The sequence below is a fragment of the Mus pahari genome, chromosome 23, assembly GCF_900095145.1.
Source record: "Mus pahari chromosome 23, PAHARI_EIJ_v1.1, whole genome shotgun sequence".
NCBI lineage: Eukaryota > Metazoa > Chordata > Mammalia > Rodentia > Muridae > Mus > Mus pahari.
Window position 1 is genome coordinate 9,969,526 of NC_034612.1, and position 27,416 is coordinate 9,996,941.

Genomic DNA, 27,416 nt, shown 5'->3' on the forward strand with positions numbered 1-27,416 from the left:
GGCGCACACCTTTAATCCCAGCACTTGGGAGGCAGAGGCAGGTGGATCTCTGTGAGTTTGAAGCCAGCCTGATCTACAGAGTGAGTTCCTGGACAGTCAGGGCTACACAGAGAAACCCTGCCTCAAAATAAACAAACAAACAAACAAAGACAATCAAACACAAAAAGTTCAAGGACATCCTTTTCTACATAACAAAATAGGAGCCAGCCTGGGCTACAGGAAGATGGAAACTGAAAATCAGGACTGGGCCAGCCTGTGCTCCCCTCTCTGGAGTCCTGCTTTGGAAACACAAAGCTCTTTAGGAACATAGCCAAAGCTCTTAACAAGGTCTGGTGTAACTGGACCCAAGTTGCAGGGTCTCACTATATAGCCCTGGCTTGCCCAAAATGGCAATCCTCCTGCCTCATCCTCCCCAATGCCAGGATTTAAAAGTATGTACTGCCACAATGGGGTTTCAAACTGTCTTGGTTTGTTCGAATTCAAGAGTAAAGAGCAGAATCCAGCATGTCTGGCAACCAGCTCTGGGTCCTCAGCTCAGTTGTCACCAGGGGTGTGGCCTCCAGACACAACACACAAAGTGTCCCGCTTAATTGGCACAGCCTGGTAACAGACAAGAGGGGGTTTGTTTGTTTGTTTGCTTGCTTGCTTGTTCCTGTGTGGAGGTTGATCATAGCGCGTACAGTCCACTCTCAGAATGGAAGTAGGAGAGACAGATCAGGCCGTGGGAGGTGTCCCCACAGTGGCCAGCGGCTATGCCCTGCATTCTGAGAGCTTCAGGCTCCTCACCCCTCCACCCCCCAGCCCCCAGAGAGCCTGAGAGCAAAGCGGGGCCCATCAATCACCAGGACTTTAAAGGCCCTCCGGCTTTTGTACGCTGTGTCCTCCCGATGTTTCTCTTAGCTACATGCTAACACCCGTCTGTTTGGAAATCGCAGCAAATACATCTTGGAGAGGGCTTTGATCCCTGGCAGCTGTGTACGTGTGAGGAGCCAGAGTCCCCAAGGCAGAGACAGCATGGGAAGGAGGTGAGCTGGACTGGTCTCTCTCATGCCCTCTGGGCTTGGCACCCCAGCCTCGCCCTCGGGCTCACCCCAGCATGCTGCACTTGGAGGCACAGCCGAGCACCAAAGGCCAAGTTTGGCCATGAGAAAGAGTCCTAGGTTCAAGTCCTGACTCTGCGGCTTGCCAGCCACGTGATCTGTGACAAGTCCTCTCAACGTCTCTGGGTGTGCCCATCAGTTTCTATTCTGGGGGACCTCTCCTTGGAGCCGAGCTGTGAACTACAGGAGTCCGTGGAGTCTACAAAAAGGGACATCTGAGCTAAGTAGGGAATCGGCCTAGCCCCCCACCCGTGCGGTACAAATTTTCACCCATGTGCGCACAGAAGCAATGAGTTCTGGTTTGAGGTTGTCTGTCTTGCGTTGGCTTCTGTCACACACAACCCAAGTTCATGTGGCTTAAAATGACACCTCACTTGGGCCTGGAGGCCAAGGCAAAGGCAAGCTCAGTGCTGTGCGCCCCCTGGTGGCCGCAGAGAGGAACTGACGGGCACCGGGCTGTGCGCCCTCTGGCGGCCGCAGGGAGGAACTGACAGCTACAGGAAGGAACAGGCCTTCCTGGTGTGGGGTCTCTGGCTGCCTGGCCTCTGAGCCCTGGGTCTTAAAGGTGAGTCCTCGTCCTCGCAGTCGGTGCTCCGCTGACCCCTGTGTTCTCCTCTGTGACCCTGTCTTCTTAGAAAAACACCGTGTGATCATAGGCCCTATCTGCATCCCGTCTGACTCTATCTTAACTTGACCCCCTCTACAGAGACTATTTCCAAATAAGGTCACACATTACAGATGTTGGGAGTTAGCCCCCTAGTGCTTCACCAGGGGAAAACACGGCTCGATAAACAGTCAGGGCAGGTGGTCCACTTTCCAAATGAGATGAGCAAGCTGAGGCTCAGAGAGATGGAGTGACTGACTCCCGCAAGGTCACGGGGCTAAGTGGATTTTGAACTCCAAAAGCCAACATCCTCTTCAGCCTCCCCGAACTCCCTGGGTCAGTGAGGCTGGGGGGTAGAGGAGTCAGGCTTTCCTGCAGGGCTGGGCTCCCTGGGAAACAGCTGAGAGTCAGGCCATCTCCCCAGACCCCCACTTCGTGCAGTCTCCTCTCTGGGGAGCTCAGAGGTCAGAGTCTGCGGCCCAGAGGCATGAGAGCGCGCCAGCGGTTTGTCCCTTATTGACCTAAGAGTCTGGGACTCGACCCTAGAGATAGCTCAGAAACCCCAGGGTCCATCTGAGGCCCCCAGAGAGCAGATGATGGTGCGCAGCCCGATGTCACCGCCTACCCAGCTTCCTCTCTGCTTCCGTTATCATTCCCCTGAGGCTGGCTCTACAAGGATTTGGCCAGAAGGATTCTGACAGGCAAGGTCATGAAGGGAGATTCCCCGCTCCTGCCAGACAGAATCTGGCATGGTCTTTTCTTCTGGGTCTAGCAGCAGTCTTATCTACAGCTTGACATCCTAGGCTGGTTTTCCCTGCTCTTGTGTGGTCACCCCCCCCCACCCGTGCTTCCTCCCCCATCCCCATTCCCACCCCCCATCCCTCAGTAGGCCATCACTTTTAGCTGGGATGAGACCACATCTCCAACTACTTTCATACTGTTTCTCGGTGGATTCTTTCCAGTCCCACCAGGTATCTGCCCAGAGTTTCCAGGTCTTTTATTCAGAATCTGCTCTTCATCTGCAGGCTCCACTAGAACTGACCACGTCCTGGGTGCCAGGAGGAGCCTTCAGAATCCCAGAAATCACAGCGAGTCCCAGTCACTCTGTCCCCCAAGTCCTTGAGCTGCTCCCTACCTGGGGATCCAGAACACATCTGAATTCTTTTTCTTTCTTTCTTTCTTTCTTTCTTTCTTTCTTTCTTTCTTTCTTTCTTTCTTTTTAAGATTTATTTGTTATATATAAGTACACTGCTGCTGTCTTCAGACGCACCAGAAGAGGGCATCAGATCTCATTAAGGATGGTNGTGAGCCACCATGTACTTGCTGGGATTTGAACTCAGGACCTCCGGAAGAGCAGTCAGTGCTCTTACCTGCTGAGCCATCTCACCAGCCCACATCTGAATTTCTAAAGATGAAGGGTGGCAAAGGCAACTTTCTACGGCAGCCACAAGACCTCGGGTGCTGTCCCTTCTCTGGGAGAGGAGGCTTAACCTGTACAGAGAGGTTAAGCATCTTTCCCGAGGTGACACAGCTTGGGAAGTCAGAGATAAGGTTGCCACCACAGATGGCAACAACTCCCTGGCTTCTATCCTTTCTTCTGACCTTACGACTGGCCTCCTGTTGCTGCTGTGGTCCACTACTTGGTAATCAATTACTCCTGCTTGTGAGGCACTCGGAGAGGGTGAGGATGGCTGGGAGGTTCCTCAAAGGTGGGGCTCCTGATTCGGGGACATTGTGACCCAGCTTTCCCTCAGGGTTGAGGCTTGCAATCAGAAAAGGCACTTTTAGGAACTCGTCCTCAAAACCCCTAGGTCAAGCCCACAGGGATGTACTTTGTGGTGTTGAAGGGTAGAAATTTCCCTGAACCCTGGGGATGCCCTCAAAGCCGAGTAACCTCTGCTGGCTGCATAGGTGGGCTGGATGCTCTCACGTTCCACACAACGCCAGCCCAGCTGTGTGTCCAGGGGGTGCGCAGAAGTGAGCCCCACACACGTGCATACACAGGGACTCCCTTGCCCCTTTTTCTCCTTCCTGATAACCTCAGCCAATGAGAAGCCCGACAGACACTCACAGAATCCCAGACAGGCCGGCCCCTCCCTCTGGGTCTCTGTCCACCAGTCCCTGCCGAGGGGTTCTTGAAACCCTTCCATTCCATGCTTCTGACCAATCTACCCTAGTTGCCTACACAAGCAATTTGAAGCAATACAAATGTTCCCCTCACTGGGCAGTGGTGGCACGCGCCTTTAATCTTAGCACTTGGGAGGCAGAGGCAGGCAGATTTCTGAGTTCAAGGCCAGCCTGGTCTACAGAGTGAGTTCCAGGACAGCCAGGGCTACACAGAGAAACCCTATCTCGAAACAAACAAAACAAAAAGCAACAATAACAACAAATAAATGTTCCCCTCGGCTCTCAGCTCTGAAACATGGAGCCCCAAATTGGTTTCTCTGGGTGAAAACTGGGGTCAGAAGAGCCAGGCTATTCCTAGAGCCCAGTGGATCTCACAACCTTCCTAATGCTGTGACCCTTTAATTGCATCCTCATGGTGTGGCGACTCTTAACCATAAAATTATTTTCGTTGCTGCTTCGTAACTATAACTGTGCTACCTTTGTGGATTGAAATGTAAATATCTGATCATCTTAAGCGATCCCTATGAAAGGGTTTTAGACCCCTCCCCCCTCCAAAGAGGTCGCGACCCACAGGTGGAGAGCTACTGCCCTAAATGGTAAAGGGAGAAGAAGTTGGCCCTGGGTCTTCCATTTGTAGGACATCGCCAGCCTCCCTCGGCTTGTGGGCCCACGTCTTGCCATCTTGAAGTCTGACCCTGCCCTTGCATGGCCTCATTGCCTGTCACTCTTCTCTCTCTTAGGATACAAGCAATGCCCAAAGTGCCCACTGGGCCATTCCCGAAATGTTTCCCATCTTACGGCCCTTAACGTCGTCACCACATCTGCAAGACTGCTTGCCGCAGGGAAACTGAAGAGCCACTTCTCGGCCTACCTACGGACTGACTACACATTGAAAAGTCCAGGTTCCCAGGCCTCTCCTGGTGTTTCTTTGCCTCGCCCACACCTCCCGAGTCCTCCTTGCCTGGGATCCTGACAAATCCTGCCATTCCCAGCTGGGTGGCTCTCTGGTTTCCTTCAGTCACTCAGTGTTCAAATCTGTTCGTGTTTGCAGAAATACTTACCAGTCAACTGTAACCAAGTTGGTCAAAGAAAGCCGGAGTTGTTAGCGCTGATCCACGGTCCTCTCGCTCCCCCTGCTGGCAGTGATGTGGAATTGCAGGCCTCTTTCCTAACAGCCTTGGGAGGACTGCTGTTGGGAGTGGAGAGTGGGGGAGCTAGAGGGATGGGGGGCGGCAGTTAGCAAAGGCTAAAACCCCTGTAGCCGGTGCCGTTATGTCCTCCATAATTACTGACATATCCCTCGGTTGTTGTGAGGTTGGGCGCGTGAAAACATAGTTCTGTTGTTCCTGCCGTTGGCACCGTGAGAACTGGTGTGAATTTATTCTCTCGAACTCTCACGTGCACACAGGTGTGTATGATGAGTCCTGTTTTGCAAACGAGGCATGAGGATTTCAGAGAGGGTAACTGACTTACCCACGGTCACACAGCAGGAAGTATCGGAGATGGAATCTGGTCCCCGCTCCTCTCTGGGTGAGCATGGGGTATGGGGAAGGTGGAATGAGATTGTTGTAAAAGAGATGTTCATTGGAAATTTAAATTGCTATAGAAATTATTTAATCTCTATCCTATCCTGCCTTTGATCACTCAGTTTCCCGGTTGAAAGACACACGACTTTTATTATTACAGTAAGATATAATCAGCACTAGAGCTGGGTACCTATCCTCTCACAGTCACGCCACAATATGACTTGCCATGTTCCATCTGGGCTGCTTTTAACTCCAATTGCCAGCCCCCTCATGGCCGTGATTTCAAGATTCATATGTGTGTGTGTGTGTGTGTGTGTGTGTGTGTGTGTCTATATACTGATATACTGTAGCTGTCTTCAGACACACCAGAAGAAGGCATCAGATCCCATTCCATCCAGATAGTTGTGAGCCATCATGTGGTTGCTGGGATCTAAACTCAGGACCTCTGGAAGAGCAGTCAGTGCTCGTAACTGCAGAGCCACATCTCCAGCCCAATTTCAAGATTCTTACCCCACAACATCTTTTCTCTCCCTTTCCTCCTCCTCCTCTGCCTTCTCTTCCTCCTTCTTCCTCTTCCTCTTCTTCCTTCCTCCTCCTCTTCCTCCTCCTCTCTATTTTCCTCAGACTCTAAGTCCAGAAACCCAAGCCCCACCTATCTCAATTCTGCCCAGCTATAGGCTGCAGGATCTATACTCACCAATAATTTGGAAGGCAAGGTCACATAGTGTCTCTTGAGTCTATGTAGAGAGTTTCCCCTCCTTGGGGGCAACCAGGTTTGGGAGGCCAGTAGTTAGCATTACAAAACATAGCCAAAGACCAAACCTCAACACACCTGTATCCTATGTGGGGGAGGTGGGACCCACACAGAGAAGGGAGGCTGTGTAGACCTTAGAGTAATAGTTATGCGAACAGGAGGGCCTGAGTGTAGTCCTGGGAACCCACAGGGAAAGCTGGGTGAGACCCTAATCCCAGCACTGGGGGTTGGAAACAGAAGGATCCCTGGAGCTGGCTGGTGAGCCAGCCTTGCTGAATGAGTGGCTCTGGGTTCATCGAGGGATGCTCCCTGTCTCGAAACAAAGCAGAGAGTGAGATTTGGGGAAGCACCGCCATTGACGTCTGACTTATACACCTGTGTGCCCTTGTGCATGCTCTCTCTCTCTCTCACACACAGAGAGAGACACGCACACATGCTAAATAACTATTTCAAATAACATGAACCATCACACAGGGTCTCACCAGCACTACCGGGGTTCCTGGGACATTGGGACAAAGAGCAGCGGCAGCAGCAGCAACAACAACAGCAGCAGCAAACCACGTAGGAAACACAGAGCTCGTCTGATATCCCCTTCTCTGTCTTCTAGAGCAGTGGTTCTCGACCTTCCTAATGTTGCAACCCGTTAATTCAGTGCCTCATCTTCTGTTGACCTCGGGCCATACAATTATTTTCATTGCTACTTCGTAGCTGTAATTTTGCTACTGTTGTGAATTGGGGTGTAAATATCTGTGTTTTCCAGCCTCAGGCCAACCCCTGTGAAAGGGTCGTGGCACCCCAAGGAGTTGAGACCACAGGTTGAGAACCACCGTTCTAGACCCTTCTAGAATCTCTCCTTGCTGCTTGCCTTTCCTTGGTTGGGAAGCCCCACCCCGTCGGGGCTGATTCTGGTGCCCCAGGGTCCTGAATTAACACCAGAACCACAGTGGCTGGAGCTGCCGGGACCACCCTGAGTTATTGATGTTTTTAATTCCTGAGACGTCGTCAGTGAAGCCCAACCTGGGGTCCCAGGTGCCCCCAAATTTCAAATGCTGGAAGGAGAGGGAAAGGGGGCAAGAGGTAGGGAGCAAAGCAGTGGGGGTTGGGGGCAAGAAGGGCGCAATAAAGTTAAGGTGAGTACGTTTATTAACGCACGGGAACAGAAGGCCACGACCAGAGTGGCTTTCCGGACATGTGGTAACCATATTTCCCAGCCCAGCTTGGGGACACGGGATTCATAAAGAACATTCCGTTTTCTTTTAATGCCTTTAAAACACCTTTCTGAGTTGCAGCCGTCTCTGGGGGAGGCTATATTTAGTTGTGTGTTTTAATAACAGCAGTTCATGAAAAATAATAAAAATCAAAGTCTATGAATTCGGGATCCGGGGAAGCTGCCTGTACCTGCTTAGCGGCTAAGAGTCACCCCAGAGTCACCACAAGAAGACTTGAGCCAGCCTATTCTGAGAGGGTCTTGGGTCCCATTCCTCATTCCCATTTATTAAAGTATGTCTTAGTACATCAAATGCCAGGCAGAGTCAACGAATGACCCTGAGTATCCCCCCAAAATTGAAGATATGTTTTAAATTAAAAAAATAATAATTCTCATGTAATAACTGCATTTTCTTAATCTGGTGCATGTGTGAGAGTGTGTGCGTGCATGGCATGCGTGGAGTTCAAAGGACGATCGTCGTGTTTGTCACCTTCGCCTAGCGTGAGACAAGGTCCCTTTGTTCCCCGTTGTCTCATTCCCAGTAATTCTCTCTTGTCAGTCTCCCTAGGGTCATTGGCACATGCCAGTGTGCCTGGTTATAGATGGGATCAGGGGATTTGAACTCAGGTCCTCGAGTTTCTGCAGCAAGCCCTCTGCCCCCTAAACCCTACAGTTGCATCTATTTCCATAGCATGGTATTTTAATAGATGTATGTAGAAGCGACACCTTCTGGTGGTCTAGTGGCTAAGATTCAATGCTATCTGTATATCAATCTGTTTTCTTGTTCCTTGACTAAAGAACTGATGGAGGTGGCCTCAGATGGGCAGGCAGGAAGGGTGTGTTTGACACATGGTCTGCAGGTGCAGTTCGTCATGGTAGGGAAGCCATGGTGGCAGGAGCGAGAGACTGCTGGTCTCATCGCGCCAACAGCCAGGAAGCCGAGAGAGATGGATGCAGAGACCCAGCCCCTGGAATGATTCTTACCACACTCAGGGCGGGCCTTCCAACCTCAACCAAATCTTTTTGACACTTAAATCATAGGTGTGCCCCATGTGTGACCTCCAGGTGATTCCAAATCCAGCTAACTTGACAATTCTGTGCCTTTTGTCCCTTCCCAGGCCTTGGTGACAACCTTCATAGTCATGATGGTGACGTTCATTGTGTGAATATCAGTATAGATATACCCACATGTGGTTAACACTGTCATTCGTTAAGAATAGCCAGTAACCTAAAAAAACCCAAATGACAGCCATCCAGAGACCGTCCCACCGGGCGTCCATCCCATATACAGTTATCAAACCCAGACCCTATTGTGGATGCTAAGAAGTGCATGCTGAAAGGAACCTGATATGGCTGTCTCCTGAGAGGCCCTGCCAGAGCCTTACAAATACAGAGACGGATGCTCGCAGCCAACCACTGGACTGAGCGTGGGGTCCCCAATAGAGAAGTTAGAGAAAGGACTGAAGGAGATGAAGGGGATTGTAACCCCACAGGAAGAACAACAATATCAACCAACCAGTCCCCCAAGAGCTCCCAGGGACTAAGCCATCAACAAAGGAATACACATGGCTCCAGCTGCATATGTAGCAGAGGACAGCCTTGTCATGCATCAATGGGAGGAGAGGTCCTTGGTTCTATGAAGGCTCGATAGATGCCCCAGTGTAGGGGAACTGAGGGCGGGGAGGTAGGAGTGGGTGGGTGGGTGGAAGAACACCCTCATAGAAGCAGGGGGATTGAGGATGGGATAGGGAGTTTTGGGGGGAGGGCAACCAGGAAAGGGGCTGACATTTGAAATGTAAATAAGGAAAATATCCAATAAAAAAAAAAATGACAAATCACTACTCGATATAAAAGATGTCATCTTAGGGTTCAGTGGTTAAGGGTGTTCTTGCAGGGGACCAAGTTAAGGTTGCCAGTACCCTTGTCTGGTGATTTACACTCGTCAGTCACCCCAGGGCATCCAGTGTCCTCTTCTACCCTCTGAGGACATGGCACCCCCATGCTTGTACATACACTCACAAATAATAAATATAAATAAGTAATTATTAAAAAAGATATCCTCTACTTAGGCACCACTTTTTCTCTCCCTTCCCCAGAAGCAGCAATCCCTGCCACCTCCCCATGGGCCAGGGACATCCATCATCTTGGCTAATGTCATTGTGTCATTGGGATTTTTATTTATTTGTTTGTTTGTTTGTTTTGAGACAATTTCTTTGTGTAGCCCTGGATTTTCAGGAACTCATTTTGTAGACCAGGCTAGTCTTGAACTCAGAAATCTGCCTGCCTCTGCCTCCCAAGTACTGGGTTTAAAGGCCTGCGCCACCATGCCCAGCTGCTAACATCATTGTTAATGCTTAAACATAAGCGAGGCACGGTGACAAACGTCTTTAGCCTAAGCATTAGGGAGGGAGAGGCGGGCAGATCTCTGAGTTCGAGGCCAGCATGCTCTACAGAGTGAGTTCTAAGACAGCTAAGGCTATGTATAGAGGCCCTGTCTCGGAAACAACAGAAAATAAAAAATGATTGCAACGCACTTAGAAATTGAGGTCGTACTAATTCTAACATTGAGCGCCACAGCAGGGAACCTTATTTGGAGACAGGGTCTCAGAAGTGATGGAGTTAAAATGGAACAATCATCCCATTCCCTCGGAGAAAGGGCGAGGTGGGTCTTGCAGAAAGAAAATGGCCGAAAGGGGATCACGGACACTAAGCTGAGCAGCATCCCGTGAGGAGGAGGGGGAGAAAAAGGAGGCAGTAGGTGTCGGGGTTTCTATTGCTGCACAAAACACCGTGAAGAAAGAAGCAAGCTGGGGAGGAACGGGTTTATTCAGCTTACACTTCCACATTGCGGTTCATCACCAAAGGAAGTCAGGACAGGAACTCAAGCAGGGCAGGAACCTGGAGGCAGGAGCTGATGCAGAGACCATGGAGGGATGCTGCTTACTGGCTTGCTCCCCATGGCTTGCTCAGCTTGCTTTCTTATAGAATCCAGGACAGCCAGCCCAGGGATGGCCACACCCACAAGGGTTCCTTCCCCGACCCCCCCCCTCCCGCTTGATCACTAATTGAGAAAATGCCTTACAGCTGGATCTCATGGAGGCATTTCCTCAATGGAGGCTCCTTTCTCTGTGATAACTCCAGCTTATGTCGAGTTGACACACAAAGCCAGCCAGTAGAGTGTTTGAGTGCACGGCTGCAGGTGACAAACAAGAGCGCAGGCAGTTTCTGCACCACCATCCCTACAGTTGGGGACGATGTACATGACAGTCTTTGGTCCTCGGTTTGTCTCTTTCCCTGTGACCATTCTCTCGTATCTGGTCCCTAGTCAACCATCTCCTTTGCCCGGTCCTGTGTCCCACCTGCACTGGCCCCTGTCCTTGGTCAGCACTGTGATTTGAATGAGAATGGCTCCTACGGCTTCATATATTTGCTTAGTCCTAGTTGGAATAAACATGGCTTTGGAGGAGGTGTGTCCCTGGGAACCAGCTCTGAGGCTTGGAAAGCCCAGGGCAGACCCAGTCTCCCCACTCCTCCCCTCCCTCTCTTCCCCTCTCCTCTCGCTCCTCCCTTTCCCCCCTCCTCTCCAACCTGTAGATCAGGATGTCAGATCTCTCAGATACTTCTCCATCATCCTGCCTGCCAATCCGCTGACATTCTCCCCCCCTATGATGGTTAAGGACTAAACCTCCGAAACTGTAAACAAGTCACCAATCAAATGCTTTCTCTTTACCAGCGTTGCCTTGGTCATGGTGTCTCTTCACAGCAATAGAGCAGTGACTGAGACAGCTGCTCTGGAAAATGCACTTAAACCAGCCACACACCCTTCCGTAGCTCTGTGATGACCCCCCCTCTCTCTTCCATCACAGCTCCTGGGACACCGTCTCAGCTTCTTCTGTGGCCCCTGCTCCTCTGTCCTCTGCCCTTCAGAGCCTGGTTTGTGGAGGAGGGGACTATTTCATTTATTTACCCCTGGCTGGCCTGGAACTCCCTCTGTAGACCAGGCTGGCCCCCAGTTCACAGGGATCCGCCTGTCTCTGTCTCCCAAGCGCTGGGATTAAAGACGTGACCGCTATGCCAGGCCCACCTATAGTTCTTTCTGTGCTAGAAGAACAAATGACTGCATGAAGGAGTCAGTGCTGGGCCTCCAGTGATTACGACTGAGATTAAGTTGTCTTCAGGACCATGCTCCCTCTGTGCATGCCCGGCCCATAGTCTGGGGCTACCATGCCTATCTTAGGTGACATCCAGTCTCATCTCTATCTCTATCTTCCCGTTGAGGGTCACTTGTCGGTAAGTAGACCTAGGGCCACCCAGATCATCCAAGTTGATGTCACATTTCCATCCTTGTGACAAGGTCAAGGACCCTTTCCCACAGGTACTAGAAGACCAGGGCAAGGGCATCTTTTAGGAAGGGCCGTCCTTTTTTTTTTATTTTTTTTTTTTAAGATTTTATTCATTTTATGTATGTGAGTACACTGCAGCTGTCTTCAGTGTCTTCAGACACACCAGAAGAGGGCATTAGATCCCATTCTATGGTTGTGAGCCACCATGTGGTTGCTGGGATTTGAAACTCAGGACCTCTGGAAGAGCAGTCAGTGCTCTTAACCGCGGAGCCATCTCTCCAGCCCCAGGAGGGGCCATAAGGACAGCCCACCGCCCACCCTCTAGCTAACGCCACTTCAGACTGAATCCCTTGGCATGCCCCATCTGCCTCCAGCTTACTTCATTCATTGCCTGGGAGACTATACAGAGCCGCCTGGCTCTGTTCACAAACCACCCAGATGCCTGAAATATACCGTGCTCTGCCAGCAATCAGCATTCAATAAGCAGCTGTTGCTGGCTCCACCTGACTCCTGGTGGGGAAGTTGGGTCTGATGAAGCCTCTTTGGAAGCAAAATGTGGAAAGAGCAGCTGCCAGCCTATAGCTTGGAAATCAGCTGAATACATTCCTGACAGCGATATATATGTGTATATATGTATATGTATATATACAAATATATATATATATGTATATATACATATACATATACATATATATATATATTTTCCTTTGTGTGTGTGCGTGTGTGTGTACATATATGGGAGAGTGCATGCATGCATGTGTATGTGGAAACCAGAAGACAAACCCAGGTGTCATCCTCAGGAATGTGGCCAACCTCCTCTGAGACAAGGTCCCTCCTCTCCTGGAGCTCACTAGATAGTCTAGATCTCCAACAAACCCCAAAGGATCCACCTTTCTCTGTCTTCTGCCTCCCCAGCTCTGGGGCTCCAAGCACAGCTTGTACCTCTGATTCCCAACAAGAACTTTCCCGAATGAGCCCCTCCCTCCTGGCCCCAGCAGTCAATTCTGCGTGCTTGATGCAGCTCTGCAGCTCTGTTGGACACGTGAGCTCCTTGCATCTGGAGCTCGTAGAGGAAGATGCTGGTCGAGGCATTGGGCTTGAGCTTGTCTTGGAGCTCAAGGATCTGGGTGGGTTCAAGATGTCTACCCTCTCCGGCCAATCAAATCTGCAGGAACAGACAGTGGGGCGGGCGTAATTTAAAAAGAACCAATGAGAACGAAAGGGCGGCCAATGAACCGTTTCATAGTCTACCCTTAGAAATATATAATGATACAGACAGTTTGCAAAACTATTTGATCAAGAGTTCGAAAGACCCGAGGATCCCACCCTAGGACCGTGCCCACGAGGAATGAAGACACATGTCCACGTAGAGACAGGCACGAACACAGACGTTCTCAGCAACGTTATTAACAGTAGCCATGGGGTGCATCCCACCAGATGCCGTAGGCTGACGGTTGGATACACAAACATACTGGGGTCGGACATTTGACACTAGTCAGGGGAGGAAATGGAATGAAAGGTGACTCATGCTGAGACATGGGTTAACCTTGAAAACAATATGTGAAGAGAAAATCAGTCGGAAAAGGAACACGTCCATAGAGATGCTAGGTAGATTCTAGGTTCCCAGAGGGAGGGAAGTTGATGACTGGCCTTTTGCTTGTATATTGGTTTCTGATTTTGTGCTTATATGATGTGTGTGTGTGTGGGGGGGTTCTTGTGGTCTGTCTTTCTTTTCTTTTCTTTTTTTTCTCCTCCTCCTCCTCCTCTTCTTCTTCTTCTTCTTCTTCTTCTTCTTCTTCTTCTTCTTCTTCTTCTTCTTCTTCTTCTTCTTTTTCCGTTTTCTTTGTAAAGAGAACAAAAGGGCTGGGAATTGGGTTGGTGGGGAGGCAGAAAGGATCTTGTGGGAGGGGGAAGACATGATCAAAATATATTATCTGAAAAACAGTTTAGCCCTGGCTGTCCTGGAACTCACTCTGTAGACCAGACTGGCCTTAACTCAGAGATCTGCCTGCCTCTGCCTCCAGAGCCCTGGGATTAAAGGCGTGCGCCACCACTGCCTAGCTGCGTTTTTTGTTTTTTTTTTTCAATAAAAAAATGTTCTAAGATTGGTTCTCTCCTCCCACTATGAAGAACCAAGGAGGGAAATCTCAGGCTGTCAGGCTTGCCCACAAGTGCCTTTATCTGACGAGCCATCTTGCCAACCGGAACTGTCCACTTTAAGTGGGCGGATTGTGTGGCGTGTGGACTGTATCTCAATAAAGCTGCCAACAGTAACAAGAAAGGATATGGGGAGATGGAGCGAAATGTCTTTTAGAAGAAGAAAATCAAGTCGGGCAGAGGTGGCGCATGCCTTTAATCCTAGCACTTGGGAGGCAGAGGCAGGCGGGTTTCTGAGTTCGAGGCCTTTACACAATAAATAAATCTTTAAATTTTTATTTTTGTCTCTGCCTTTTTTTTTTTTTTTTTTTTCGATACAGGGTTTCTCTGTGTAGCCCAGGCTGACCTCGAACTCAGAAATCCACCTGCCTCTGCCTCCCGAGTGCTGGGATTAAAGGCGTGCGCCACCACGCCCAGCTGTGTCTGCCTTTAAAACAATTTTTTTTTTCTAGGATCTCCGCTCTTTCCCAGAAGCCAGTCATCCTGCGGGGGTTCGGCATCCACGGACCCTGCTTTCCCTGCGGGGCTTTAGAGACTAAGACCTGGCGGAGAAACTGCGCCTGCGCAGTATGCGAGCGCTCGGGCCTCTTCCCCCCGCCCCCAACTCCGCCTTGTGGGTGGGACTTCCCCCGGAGAGAGGCTCCAGTGAGGCCACACCCACTTCCGGGCGGAACGCGGCGGGGGCCACGTGACGCTCTAGAGATGGCGGCGCCCAGTGTGGCGGCGTGAAAGTTGTGGGAAGTCGCCGCCGTTGCCGGGGTCGTGAGTCTGAAAAGCGAAGGGAACCTGAGAGCCATGTCGCGCCTGATCGTGAAGAACCTCCCGAATGGGGTGAGCGGGAGCTGGGGGATGGGGCCCGGAAGTGGAAGCGGAGGTCTGGGGATGGAGGGTGAAGGATGGGAGGGATTCTAAGTCAGGGACAGGACTGGGGAGGTCCGGAACCCAAGGAGGAGGCACCCTGTCCTGACGGCTAAGCAAGCCGGAAAGTGGCTTCCGAGCATTCTGAGGATCCTTCCATGTTGTTCTGGGCGGTTTGACCCAGATCAGAGTCACTTACGGAGAGGGCACTTCACTGGATGTGTTGCGTCCATAATGCCTGTGGACCAGCCTGTGATGCTCTGAGGGATTGATGTGGGAGGGTCCGCCCCCTGTGGGTGCTGTCACGCCTCGGCAAGTGTCCCTGGGCTGTGTACAGATGCTGGCGGGGCACTAAGTCTGCGTTCTTGCCGCTGCTGAGCCATCTCTCCAGCTACCCCCCCCCCAATTGCTTTGTATCCTTGATGCGTGTCACAACAGGAAACAGCCTAAATACTTACTGGTTCACCATCACGGAGTAAGCTCAGACTTCAAAGCCAAGTGTGGTGGTGCACACAACTGTTGTCAGCCTTCCGTAGGCAGAGGGTGGGCTCAAGGCCAGTGTGGGTTACATAGCAAGATGATGTGGCTTAAAAAAAAAAATAAATTTGTTTCGGTTGTTGTTGGGACCATGTGCCCCCTAGAGCAGCGGTCCTCAACCTTCCGAATGCTGCGTCCCCTTTAATACAGTTCCTCTTGTTGTGACCCCTTAGTCATAAAGTTATTTTGTTGCTACTGCATAACTGTAATTTTCTAGTTGTGAATATAATGTAAATATCTGGTATGTGGAATATCTGATATGCATCTCCCCCAAAAGGGAGACCCAAGATGATCTCCCCTATTGGGGATTTTGCTTGTTGGTTTTGGGGGACGCTTTTTAAAAAACAGACTCTTAAATCTGTAGCCCTCACCCGGCGTGGTGGCACACACCTTTAATCCCAGCACTCAGGAGGCAGAGGCAGACGGATTTCTGAGTTCGAGGCCAGCCTGGTCTACAGAGTGAGTTCCAGGACAGCCAGGGCTATACAGAGAAATCCTGTCTCGAAAAACAAACAAACAAAAATCTGTAGCCCTGGCTAACCTTGAACTCCTGCTTCTGCCTCCCCACATATACCTAGCCTCATCTCAGGCTTTCTTTCCTTTTCTGACACAGGATCTCACTTAGTAGCCTCGGCTGGCCTGGAACTTAACATGTAGACCAGGCTGGCCTCAAACTAAAGAAATCTGTGTGCCTCAGCCTCCAGAGAGCTGGGATTGAAGGTGTGCATGACCACACCTGGCCTTATCACCAGGTTTTAAAACACATCTGAAAAAAAATCTCTTTTGCAATATCTGGGTGTGATGGGAGATCCCTGCTGGGGCTGGGAAGTGGGACAGGCTGATCTCTAGTTCGAGGCCAGCTGGGGCCCGCACTCCCTTGTAGTGTGTGCTATAGTGCAACAACCCCAGGTGCTGGGGACCAGGGTGTGGGCATCTTTAATGGGCTCCATTATTCGCTGGCTCCCAAGGTGAGCAAACATTTACACAGCTTCCCTTGTCTTTGTTTATTTGGACTAGCCTCAGGTGGGTATCTTGTTTGCTGTTACAGCCTCTGGGTGGAAGCTATAATTGATGTCTTCCTCAAAGGGTAAGAAAGAGAAGAGACCATCTGAGGTGACTCAAAGTTCCATTTCCTTATTAAAGAAGTGAATAGCCTATTCAGGGGTGCTCAGCGGGTGTCAGGCTCTGAGCCAGGACCTGGCCACCCTTAAAAAAAGTCAAGGTCACCGCCACCTGCTCATCTCAGGTATCCCTCCAGGACCTCTAGGCTTCTGGCTTATTTGTCCCTTGGCTCCAGGGACCCTCCCCCCTCCTCTCTCTCATTATACCCTTTTGCTCTAGATGAAGGAGGAACGATTCCGGCAGCTGTTTGCTGCCTTTGGCACACTGACTGACTGCAGCCTCAAGTTCACCAAAGACGGCAAGTTCCGAAAGTTCGGCTTCATAGGTTTCAAGTCGGAGGAGGAGGCCCAGGCAGCACTGAACCATTTCCACCGGAGCTTTATTGACACATCCCGGATCACGGTGAGTCTGAGAGAGCCTCACCCTGCCTGCCATAGACAGTTTGCCTTACCTCAGGGCTACCTAAGCTTTCAAGTGCCTGAGCATCGTTGCCTGAGAGTCGGCCCACTGCTCACTGGGCCCTCCCCCAAGTTTCTGAATTATTAAAGTACTTTTAACTCTTCGCTGTACTCTTTACGTCGTTTGACCTTTGTACCCTGACCACGAGTGATAAGTATGATAGAACTGATAGACACAGTTACTTCTACAGGGGCATCCATCACTAGGAGAAAGTGGTTTGCTGACCAGTAACGGCTTGGACCATCTGGGCGTGGCTTGTGGGCATGTCCTCCCAAAGGCTGCCTCTGAGAATGTATCAGATGTAAGGACAGAGGGATGAATCAGTTCAGGTCTGGTCCCTGGCATTCTTCCACATTCCTGTGGTCATCCAACTGTCCCTGATATCCTGGGTTTGTTTTCTACTGTGACTGAACTTGCCTCGTGGTAAACGGTCAACCTGACTCGTGGCCATTGCTCCCTGTTGCTGTGTGCTAGGCAGGGGCCTCCCAGGGGACAATAGCATTTCCTGTCACCTTCTGGATGGCCTGCAAGACAGAATTAAGTCTTTAAATGGCAGCATGAGTTTTTGGGGGGATGGTGTCTAGGCCGGGAATGAAAGTGATTCGCTTTAAAGCAGGTAGCGGGTCAGCAACCACTGCACTCTGGGAAACCCATGCTCCTGCGCTGAAGGGGACACACATGTGCCTGGGGCCCTCAGCAGCTGTGGAAGCCAGCTCTCTTTCCCCTGCAGGTAGAATTCTGCAAGTCCTTTGGAGACCCATCGAAGCCCCGAGCTTGGAGCAAACATGCCCAGAAGCCAAGCCAGCCCAAGCAGCCGTTGCAAGACCCTGTTCCCACAGACACTAAAAAGGTATGTAGGCAGGGCCCCCAGCCCTGTGCCCAGTGATTGCAGGGTGGTCTCTGGCTGGGAAGGAGTTGGGAGTATCTTTGGGATGGTTTTGGAAGGTGAGTACGCCCAGCATCGATGTGAGCCTGTCTGCCTTTTACTTTCAGGACAAGAAGAAAAAGGGGCCCAGTGACCTGGAGAAGGTGAGTGTTGTGTGGGTGGAGAGGGAGGAGGGCTGTGAGCACTGAGAGGGAGGAGGGTGTGTGTTGTGTGGGTGGAGAGGGAGGAGGGCTGTGAGCACTGAGAGGGAGGAGGGTGAATGTTGTGTGGGTGGAGAGGGAGGAGGGCTGTGAGCACTGAGAGGGAGGAGGGCTGGAAAACTGAACCTCCTAATAAAGCACTGCCTCATTTCCCTCCTCCTGTCCCTCCTCCTGCCTCTCCCACCTGCCACAGCTAAAGGAAGATGCTGAGTTCCAGGAGTTCCTGTCAATTCATCAGAAGAGGACCCAAGTGGCCACGTGGGCAAACGACGCTTTGGAGGCCAAGCTCCCGAAAGGGAAAACCAAGGCATCAAGTGACTACCTGAACTTCGACTCTGACTCCAACTCCGACTCTGGGCAGGAGAGTGAGGAGGAGCCAGCCGGAGAGGACCCTGAAGGTGAGTGTGAGTCCCGGAAGTGCTGTGCATTCTGGGAGTGTGTAGGCCTTTGCCTAGCCTTGGCCTGATGGACACAAGTACCATATACTTGACACAGACATACAAAGGACACTTTGTGTGACACTCTCTGGTGACATGGGCTAAGAAAAGTGCCAAGAACTGGCCTCGGCTTGGATAGGGGTTCCTGAGAGAAGGGGTATCAGGAAGCAGAGAGACAAACGACCCAGAGTCAAATCACAAGTTACACAGTGATGGCCTATGTTCGTTCCAGATTGTTCTATGTTCTGCTTCCTCTGATCTCCAGGTAGCTTTTTTTATCCAGACAGGTGGTTTGGTTTTTTTTTTTTTTTTTTTTTTGCAATTCGGAAATCTCATCTCTTGCAGATCAAAGCCCAGGTTTTTATTTACATATCAATTCGGTCACTACCGAGGTTCCCTTTTGGTCATCCCAGGAATCAGCCTCCCATGATGCCTGCACCTTGATTCTTAGAAAGGGACAGCCAGCACAAACAGAAAGAGTAACATGGCTGGGTGAGCCCCTGCTCTGGGATTACCATTCCTACCACGCCTGGGCCTAGGCCTGTGCCTGGACCTAGACTCTCTCTGTCCCAGGCTGACCTTAAACTCAGGAACCAGCCTACCTTTATATCTTTCTGACAAGCTGGTTCATAGTGCAGCTGCCTCTATTGCTTTAGATATGTGAAGCTCCTTACACAATTCATACTGTATCCATATATATATATATATATATATATATATACACACACACACACACACACACACACACACACATATATATGTTGGTTTTTTGAGAGCATCCTTATATTTTTGCATAGTTGAGAAACTATATATTTCAAACTCATGTTTTCAGAGTTGTTTCCCACAGCCTTAAGGACTGTCCTGAAGGTCACAGCATTCTATTATTTTGCTGAGACATAGAAACACCCTCGCCTCCCAGACTCATGCTGTCTCTGATTATCATGGAGTCCTTAGCCTTGACACAGAGGACATTCTTCCAAGGAGGAACATGAAAATATATATATTATTATACAACAACCATCAATACTCATGGGAGCCCACACCCTGCTGGCTCTGTTCCAGGGGCAGGAACCATGTCATCTGTCCCTTACACATGGCCAAGCAGGACTCAGCAGGAAAGGGTCACCAGGTGTTACCCTCCAGCCATTGAATGAGCAGCCTACTCGTGGTGTGTCAGATCTGGTCACCTGATTCAGCCCATAGTCACTAAGCGTGTACAGTATGCCAAGCACAGCTCTGGGGACTGGGGACACAGCAGTGAGAAAAGACCCCAAGAATCTCTGCCCCCGTGCAGGGAGCATCCTGGTGAGAGCAGAGGGGCAAGGCAGGTAGTTCCCGGTGAGCATGTGAGGTGATAGGTGTGACAAGGAGACAGGGCGGGGCCTGGGAAAGCTCCTGGAAGGGCTCCTGCCGCTCTGGGGGTGTGGTGTGGTGTCCTGCTTTCATGGGCTCTGCTGTGGCTTGTAAGCAGCCAATCAGAGCACAGAATGTAGACGGTAAACTGCGGGCCAGAGTGAGGGCTGTTGTGGTTTACGGGGAGGATGTAGGACTGACACAGCTCAAGTCTGGTAAAGTCTGCTGAGCCGAGGACTGTGGGACTGAGGGTGGAGAGGCAGAGGCAGTGGGAAACAGCAAGGAAGTCTCAGAGGAAAGGACAGCACAGTGGCCGGAGATGTGGCCTAGTTTCAGGAGCTGGGAGAGGGGAGTTCACACTCCACCCTGAAACCCCTGGAGGGTGCTGAATAGCCACCACCTCACGTGTGCTAGGAGGGTCACGCATACTACAGTGTGAGGGATGGCCGTCTTCCTCTGCTCAGTCAGTCTTCCCTGGTAACTCCCTTCCAGCTTCCTCTCGCCCAACCCTTGTCATCCGAGTTTGTCACACCAGGTGTCCTTTGTACTTGTGTGCAAACTACACTGTTCACCAGGGACAGCGAGGGTGTGCAGTGCCCCCGCCCAACCTGGTATCTGATACTCAGATAAATTTTCCTGAACGGATGGATTATAGCGCCCTCTGCCATAATCAGAAGGGGTGGCCGTGTTGTGCAGGATTTTTAAAGATTGTTTAAGGTGAACCTAAAAGGGGATCTTGGGTTGCTAAGGAGATTGACTCAGCCTTTAAGTGCATTTACTCCTCTACCAGAAGGTCAGAGTTCAGTGCCTAGCACCCACATGATGCCTCACAGTTGCCCATAACTCCAGCGCCCTCTTCTGGCCTTTAGGGGCACTGTACTCACATGCACACATCCACACACAGACACACACATAAATCTTTTGGGGTAGGGGGGGCTGGAAAGGGACCAGGATGGTGAAAGGGAGCCGCAGATCTCCACGTGCCCTGGGATGGAGAGACATGTGCAGTCCGGTGTTCCCAGTTCACCACCCGGCTCTGCCCTTCAGAACTGGCCGGAGCTGCATATGCGTGAGGGCCTTGGCCATGGTCGGTGTGCTGTCTCTGCTCACTAAGGTCACTGAGCTCTGTGTCCCCAGAGGAACAAGGCCTGCAGCCAAAGGCAGCCGTGCAGAAGGAGCTGTCAGACATGGACTACTTGAAATCCAAGATGGTGCGGACCGAGGTGTCCTCTGAGGACGAGGATGAAGAGGACAGTGAAGATGAGGCGGTGAACTGTGAAGAAGGGAGTGAGGCTGAGGAAGAGGAGGGCTCCCCTGCCTCCCCAGCCAAGCAAGGAGGTGTGAACCAGGGAGCCGTCCCTGGGAGCCCGAAGCCCCAGGAAGCTGCTGGCAAGGTGTGTGTGTGTGTGTGTGTGTGTGTGTGTGTGTGTGTGTGTGTGTGTGTCTGTGTCTGTCTGCCTGTCTGCCTGTCTGCCTGTCTGTCTGTCTGTCTGTGTTTGTGCCTATCTGTGTCTGTGAAGGCTGAGGAATATGCTGGGCCTGGGTCACCTAGTGTCCCTGTAGCCCCTTGCCTAGAGGATTGCCTGGAATGGAAGGCCATTGGCCATAGGTGTCCTCACACCTTAGGTTGGCCTGGGGAAACCGTCTGCTGCTGGAGTCATGGGTTACCAATGAGTTGGGCGGGTCCTGCCTTGTATTTAGCAGCAAGATAGATGGATGGATGGATGGATGGAGTCGTGGGTTATCGATGAGTTGGGCGGGTCCTGCCTTGTATTTAGCAGCAAGATAGATAGATGGATGGATGGATGGATAGATGGATGGATGGATGGATGGATGGATGGACGGACGAGCTGCCTGATGGGTAACATCCCTTACAAGTCAGTGATTCACGTTACAGTCCTCTGCACAGATGAGGCAGCTTTATCCATAGTGACTGCTGGGAGGGGGCGGGGCCAGGGCTCGGAGCCTGAAGCTCAGATTGCACAGATGGCTGAGACCTTGAAGGTCCCTCATCTCCCACCAGGAGGTCCTCTCTGCTGCAGAGACAAGACAGGTTGAGACCACAGCCCTTGGGGTTCGTGTGATGAATGAAGCTGGGGTACACAGCAGTCCAGAACAGTCTCTGCCAGGGAAAGAGTTCTAGTCAGGACAGGTTTGGGCTTCAAAGGAGAAATGAAAAGCAGAGGCCTTGGAAGTTGTTGGCGCTCTCCCCAGCATCGAGGATCCTGACCCCAGCATCCCTGTGGAAGTGTACTCTCACCAGGACACTGGGCAAGCCCCGCCTCAGTGGTACCTCTAGCTTCCTTCCTGGGGCCAGGCTCAGCTCACAGCAGACAGGGATTCTCCTGGCATTCTCCAGCTCCCCCGGCAGCTGGGGCCCCTTCCAGCTCCAGGATGTCCCAGCCGCCACCTGCCACGTGAGCGTCAGGTACTCACCATCTCTGTGATCCCTCAGGTAGAGAAGCCAGCCAGCCAGAAGGAACCCACTACCCCCTACACCGTGAAGCTGCGGGGAGCCCCGTTCAATGTCACTGAGGTACGTGTTCAGAAAGGGAGGGTGAGCGGACCAGGATTAGGCGAAGTCAGGAGCTGGAAGGAGCCGGGCTTGGGGCTGCAGACACAGGAAGGAGACCGGTGGCAGTGTGAAGAGTGCTTCTGTTCCCTCCCATGGGTGCCAGGCTGGAGGTTCGCTGTTAAAAAGGGAGGGGGCATGGGACTGGATAGCTCAGTGGGCAGAGTGCTGACTGTGTAAGCCTGGGAACCTGAGTTCAAGCCCCAGGTGCATGCTGTATTGCTAACAGGTCCATAGGCACTTATTTCTCTGTTTCGAGGAACCAGGGGCAAGCACTCTGCCACTGAGCCACATCCCTAGTGTCCTCGTCCAATGCTTTAAATTCTAAGAGAAAGTGCTAAGAGAATTTTTAACATGTCTAACGAAATATTAAACTCTTTTTTTAAAAACAGAAAAAGATAAAAGGGAAAATATTTCTTTTCGTTGCAGAAAAACGTCATGGAATTCCTAGCTCCTCTGAAGCCAGTGGCCATCCGAATAGTGAGAAATGCTCACGGGAACAAGACAGGTGAGACAGAAAGGCCACCCTGGCGGTGCTGGGGCTGCCGACCACGGGCCTCCTGGTCAACAAGGGTCTCCTGGCCACAGAGAACTTGATCCGGCTGTCATAAGGCAGAGAGTCTGGTGATGAGTCAGTGTTGGAGCTGGGGGAGGCCAGAAGGCTGTCAGGGATGCAGCAGGCGTGTGGCTGCCTTTTACAGAGCCCCACCGAGGCGCTGTGGCTACAGGGGACCCGCAGCCTGCGGGCTGTGAGGGCTCCTTGGCAGGAAGAGGCTGCCTGGATAGAGCATCTAGGGAAGGGAGCGCCTGTGCACCAGGGGCAGCCCAGTCTCCAACCGTCACTTGCTTCTTCCCTAGCACCCCTCTTGGCTTTATCGTAGCCTGTACCAGGCCAAGTGAGGGGCTGAGGAGCTGACCCTCAGAGCTGCCTTGCCCACCTTGTGGGAACTGTGGCGGCATTCATCTACCACTAAGGGTGGTGTCCTGGTTATGACACGTTAGAGACTGGGCAGGAAGACAGCCAGCTGGGCCTGCAGCTGCAAAACACATGGCGCTGGCTCCTGAGGGTACAAGCAGGGCTGCGAACAAGAGAAGTGGGCTCAGCCATGCAGGACTTCAGCCAGTGTACTTCTAGCCTAGAGCAGGTCCATGGGGGAGGAGGGGCTGGTAAGGCCAGATCTGATTAAGACCGGTCCCTCAGCTGGCCTGCCCCGGGCTCCTGGAGCATGAAGCGGGTGAAGTGTTTCATGTGTAGGCGGTGTCCCCGCAGAGAACAGGAGCATCAGGACAGAAAGAGCAGCCTCATCTCGCTTGTGGAAAACCCTTGGGCTTTGGGACACGTTGTGGCATTGCCATCAGACAGCCTTGTGACCCGGAACATGTGACTTTTAAGTCTTCTAGGGAAGGGAGAGCCCTGCTCTGTTGCCTCATAGGGTCAGGCTCCACTCAGGAAGGATCCCAGGCCTAGATCTGGGCTTCAGGGACAGTGGTCCTGACGATGGCCCTGACTATCCTGACCTGAGTCACAGTGTAGCCTCCACCCCTTCTCCAGAGAGTGTTCAGGAACAGGGTCGGGCTGGGACAGGCAGGAAGGCCTACTGCTCACTCCTGGGATCCACATCTGCACTCACACGGCCCCCTGGTCTGAGGCTGGGTACAGGGTGTGGGTGTCCTGGAGGTTGACAGCCCGTGACTCCTTGTCCCTGTTGTCACTCAGGGTATGTCTTCGTGGACCTCAGCAATGAAGAAGAAGTAAAGAAAGCTCTGAAGTGCAACCGTGAATACATGGGTAAGGGAGGGTCAGGCGTCAGTGACTACCGACCCTATGCTGACATCATACGTTGGTGCTGTGATAATTTAGAGCCCTGGGGATCCAGCAGGGAGTCCATAGTCCCTCCCCCTGGATCAGCCACAGAGTGAACACAGAGAGGGTCATGGGCAGCATGGGCAGATGACGCTGTTGATCTGAGTAGGATGTAGAGCAGGGGACGCTGTGTCTGTCGCCCTGTGCTCTGCCCTCCTGGAGCAGCCCGTGACACTGGCTGACTTGACTCAGAAGTGGGTGTGGGCCACTGACTGAGAAAAGTCGCACTTCGGGAGGAGGGGAGTCCTGTCAGCGGTCCTGACTGGGTGAGGGGGATGGGTGCTGGCTGAAGTGGGGTGGGGCGCCGGGGAAGAGCAGGTCAGGCAACGGTTCACTCCATCAATGCCCCAGGCTAGGTTGTCATGTGCTGCCGTCCCAGATGAGCCACAGGGGTTGTGGGGAGGCCCCAGAGCCCAGGTGCCGACTCCTGTGGTCTGGGATGGCCCCCAAGCTCCTCAGGGCCTCGGCTGCACTGCCAAGGCGAGTGAAGTCTCAGTGGATCCAGCTGTGGCCTGGGAAACCCTGCTCTGCAGACACGATCACACTGCAGACACAATCACACGTAGGGACAGCAGGCTGTGAGCAGCAGCAGAGCAGTCTGAGGGTGCCTCTGGAGGCACACAGCAGCCCTGACCCCTGTCTTCATGCAGGTGGACGCTATATTGAGGTGTTCAGGGAGAAGCAGGCCCCCGCTGCCCGTGGTCCCCCGAAGAGCACCACGCCCTGGCAAGGCCGAACGCTCGGGGAGAATGAGGAGGAGGAAGACCTGGCGGACTCTGGGAGGCTCTTTGTGCGGAACCTGTCCTACACCAGCTCTGAGGAGGACCTGGAGAAGCTGTTCTCTGCCTACGGTGGGTGCAGCCTCCGCTTGGTGCTGGGTGACATCCATGTCCATCGGCTAGTGGCTCCGCTGTAGAAACCGGACAAAGGCCTCTACTGCTGAGGGTCTCACAACACCCCCTCAGAGTATGGATCAGAGGAGAGAGCAGTGTCAACCTCGGGCTGTCCACACTGCTGTCCCATCCTTCACTGTGTGGGGAGGCTCAGAGGCAGGACAGGGAAGGAGGCTCCAGGGGCCCATCCTGTCTCTGAGCCTCCACACCTAGGTTGTCCTTAGAAGAGACACAGGAGTTACTGAAGGCATGTGGCAAGTGCCCGGACCCCAGCCCCATATAGAGCCTTGCAGCCCTTTGTGTGATAATCCTGACCCCACAGGAAAAACTCAGTCTTGTGGCCTACAGGCCAGTGAGTTTTCAGTCTCAGAAACTACAGCAGCAGCAACAGTGAGAAACAGTGAGGAACCAGGCCGAAACCTCCCAGAGTCCCCACCACTGTTATGCCAGGCAGACCCTCTTGGCTCCTGGCTAACACGGCCAGACCAGACAGGAGAGGGTTCGTCTAGACTGTGGGTGTCCATTTGGGAGGAACTCGATCCTGGCCTGTGTTCCCAGTGGCAAGCATGGTGATGTTGCGGCACTTCCATGACTCCACCTGTAGGGGGCACTGTTGACTGCACTCCTCGTGTGTTAGCACAGCCCACCCCGCACCTGTCCTGTGAGCAAGGACCTTGTGTCACTTTATAGGTGACACGGGCCTGTGTTGATTAGTGACGTGTCCCAAGGGAAGGCCACACATAGAGCAGGTAGCAGAGCGAGTGTGTGGCCCTCCCGTACCTCTCCTCTGAGGATTGACTCACAGATGCCTTTAGCCCTGGGCTGGTAAGCTAGCTGGCACTCACCGTGTTCTCCTGAGGTACCCAGCAGTCCAGGCTGCTCCGTTGCCTGGCTAGCGTCCTGTACTTCTGTTACCCAGTGCTCTGGCCCACAACTGGCTGACACTTCTCCCATCTCCAGGTCCCCTGTCAGAGCTCCACTACCCCATTGACAGCCTGACCAAGAAGCCAAAGGGCTTTGCCTTTGTCACCTTCATGTTCCCCGAGCATGCCGTGAAGGCCTATGCTGAGGTCGATGGACAGGTATTCCAGGTGAGTGAGCTCAGGCCTAGTCGGGAAGCAGGGACAGGCGTGTGTCTGTCTGCCTGTGCACTTCAGGCCTGAAAGCCCACGGGGGCCTACTGTGCTGTCATGCATGAGAGCTTTTAGAGGGTGGAATCTCTAAAGGCTGTGGTCTGGCCTTGCCATTTGCTGTTTGTTCATGGTAGCCTGGCACACGCTGTATCCTTACAGGACATTTGTTGAATGAAACTGTGTTTTTTGCCTCCCGGAACAGTTCCTTGACAAAAGATGAAGCTGCAAGCCTGGTAGCCATGGTGTGCCCAAACGCTCAGACTGTTTGCCTGTGGCCACAGGTGGTAGGCACAGCACACCTGCCCGAGTCTCAGGCTGCCTGTGGGGCTTATTTGTTCATGGTTTGTAGATGCCATTGTTATCAGGGTAGACCTGCGGCCACCTGTGTAAACCTCCTGGTCTCTCTCTGGAGGGACGGAAAAGGACAGGATGTGGGGCTGTGGGGCTGTGGGGACTGTAAGCAGGTTCCAGCGCTGGAGAGGTGGCTCAGCAGTTAGAGCACTTTCTGAGTGGGCCCATAGTACTCAAGAAGCAGAAGCAGGTAGATTTCTGGGAGTTCAAAGTCAGCTTGGTAGACAGATGGAGTTCAGGCCCATCACAGTTTGTCTCAAAAAAAAACAAAACAAAACAAACAAACAAAAAAAAAACCCACCAGAAAATAAAAAAGAAAGAATAAAAAAAAAAAAAAAATCAACATTTCCTATAGGGTTGTAGGTCTCACGTCCACTCCCGCCATAGGGCACAGCCGTACCTGGAGGTGGAATACGGGAGTTGACCGCTCGCCCCACACTGTTGTTGGGTGGGATGTTGGGCTGTATTGAAGCCCCAGAACACTGCTCAGGGGGTAGGCAAGGATAGTCTGAGGCACAGGACAGACAGAGCTGATTCCAACAAGGCCAGGCCATCTGGTTCTCAGGCACTTGAACATCCCGGTGCCGCTGGATGCCATCGAAGAGCTGAGAATGGAGTGAGGGCCCGCGGACTGGATCTGGCCCAGGGCTGGGGGAAAAGGGAGAGCCCCAGCTGGTCCATGGTGATAGTCCTTGGCCTGATGTTGGTAGCGGGCATGGGCTTGGCTTGGCATTGGTCATGGCTGGGAGTGCAGAGAGGCCTTCTATGGGAGATTAGACGGCAGCTCTATAGGTGAAGGCCTTCTCCATGGCTCCCCATGACAGATCCCGATCTGCCGGGTGTGGTGGCACACGCCTTTAATCCCAGCACTTGGGAGGCAGAGGCAGGCAGATTTCTGAGTTTGAGGCCAGCCTGGTCTACAGAGTGAGTTCC

General features: G+C 52.3%; 1 protein-coding gene across 1 annotated transcript in view; it reads left to right on the plus strand.

Annotated features, from left to right (window-relative positions):
• The first annotated feature begins 14,506 nt into the window (after positions 1-14,506).
• The window catches only part of Rbm19 (RNA binding motif protein 19), an 83,890-nt gene continuing 70,980 nt past the window's right edge, over positions 14,507-27,416 (plus strand). Inside the window, exons 1-11 of the mRNA XM_029533843.1 lie at positions 14,507-14,649; positions 16,555-16,737; positions 17,525-17,644; positions 17,788-17,823; positions 18,074-18,278; positions 20,808-21,064; positions 22,126-22,206; positions 22,672-22,750; positions 23,960-24,031; positions 24,757-24,957; positions 25,960-26,090. Coding sequence (XP_029389703.1) covers positions 14,614-14,649; positions 16,555-16,737; positions 17,525-17,644; positions 17,788-17,823; positions 18,074-18,278; positions 20,808-21,064; positions 22,126-22,206; positions 22,672-22,750; positions 23,960-24,031; positions 24,757-24,957; positions 25,960-26,090 — 1,401 coding nt within the window. The 5' untranslated portion in view covers positions 14,507-14,613. The remainder of the gene's footprint in view (positions 14,650-16,554; positions 16,738-17,524; positions 17,645-17,787; positions 17,824-18,073; positions 18,279-20,807; positions 21,065-22,125; positions 22,207-22,671; positions 22,751-23,959; positions 24,032-24,756; positions 24,958-25,959; positions 26,091-27,416) is intronic.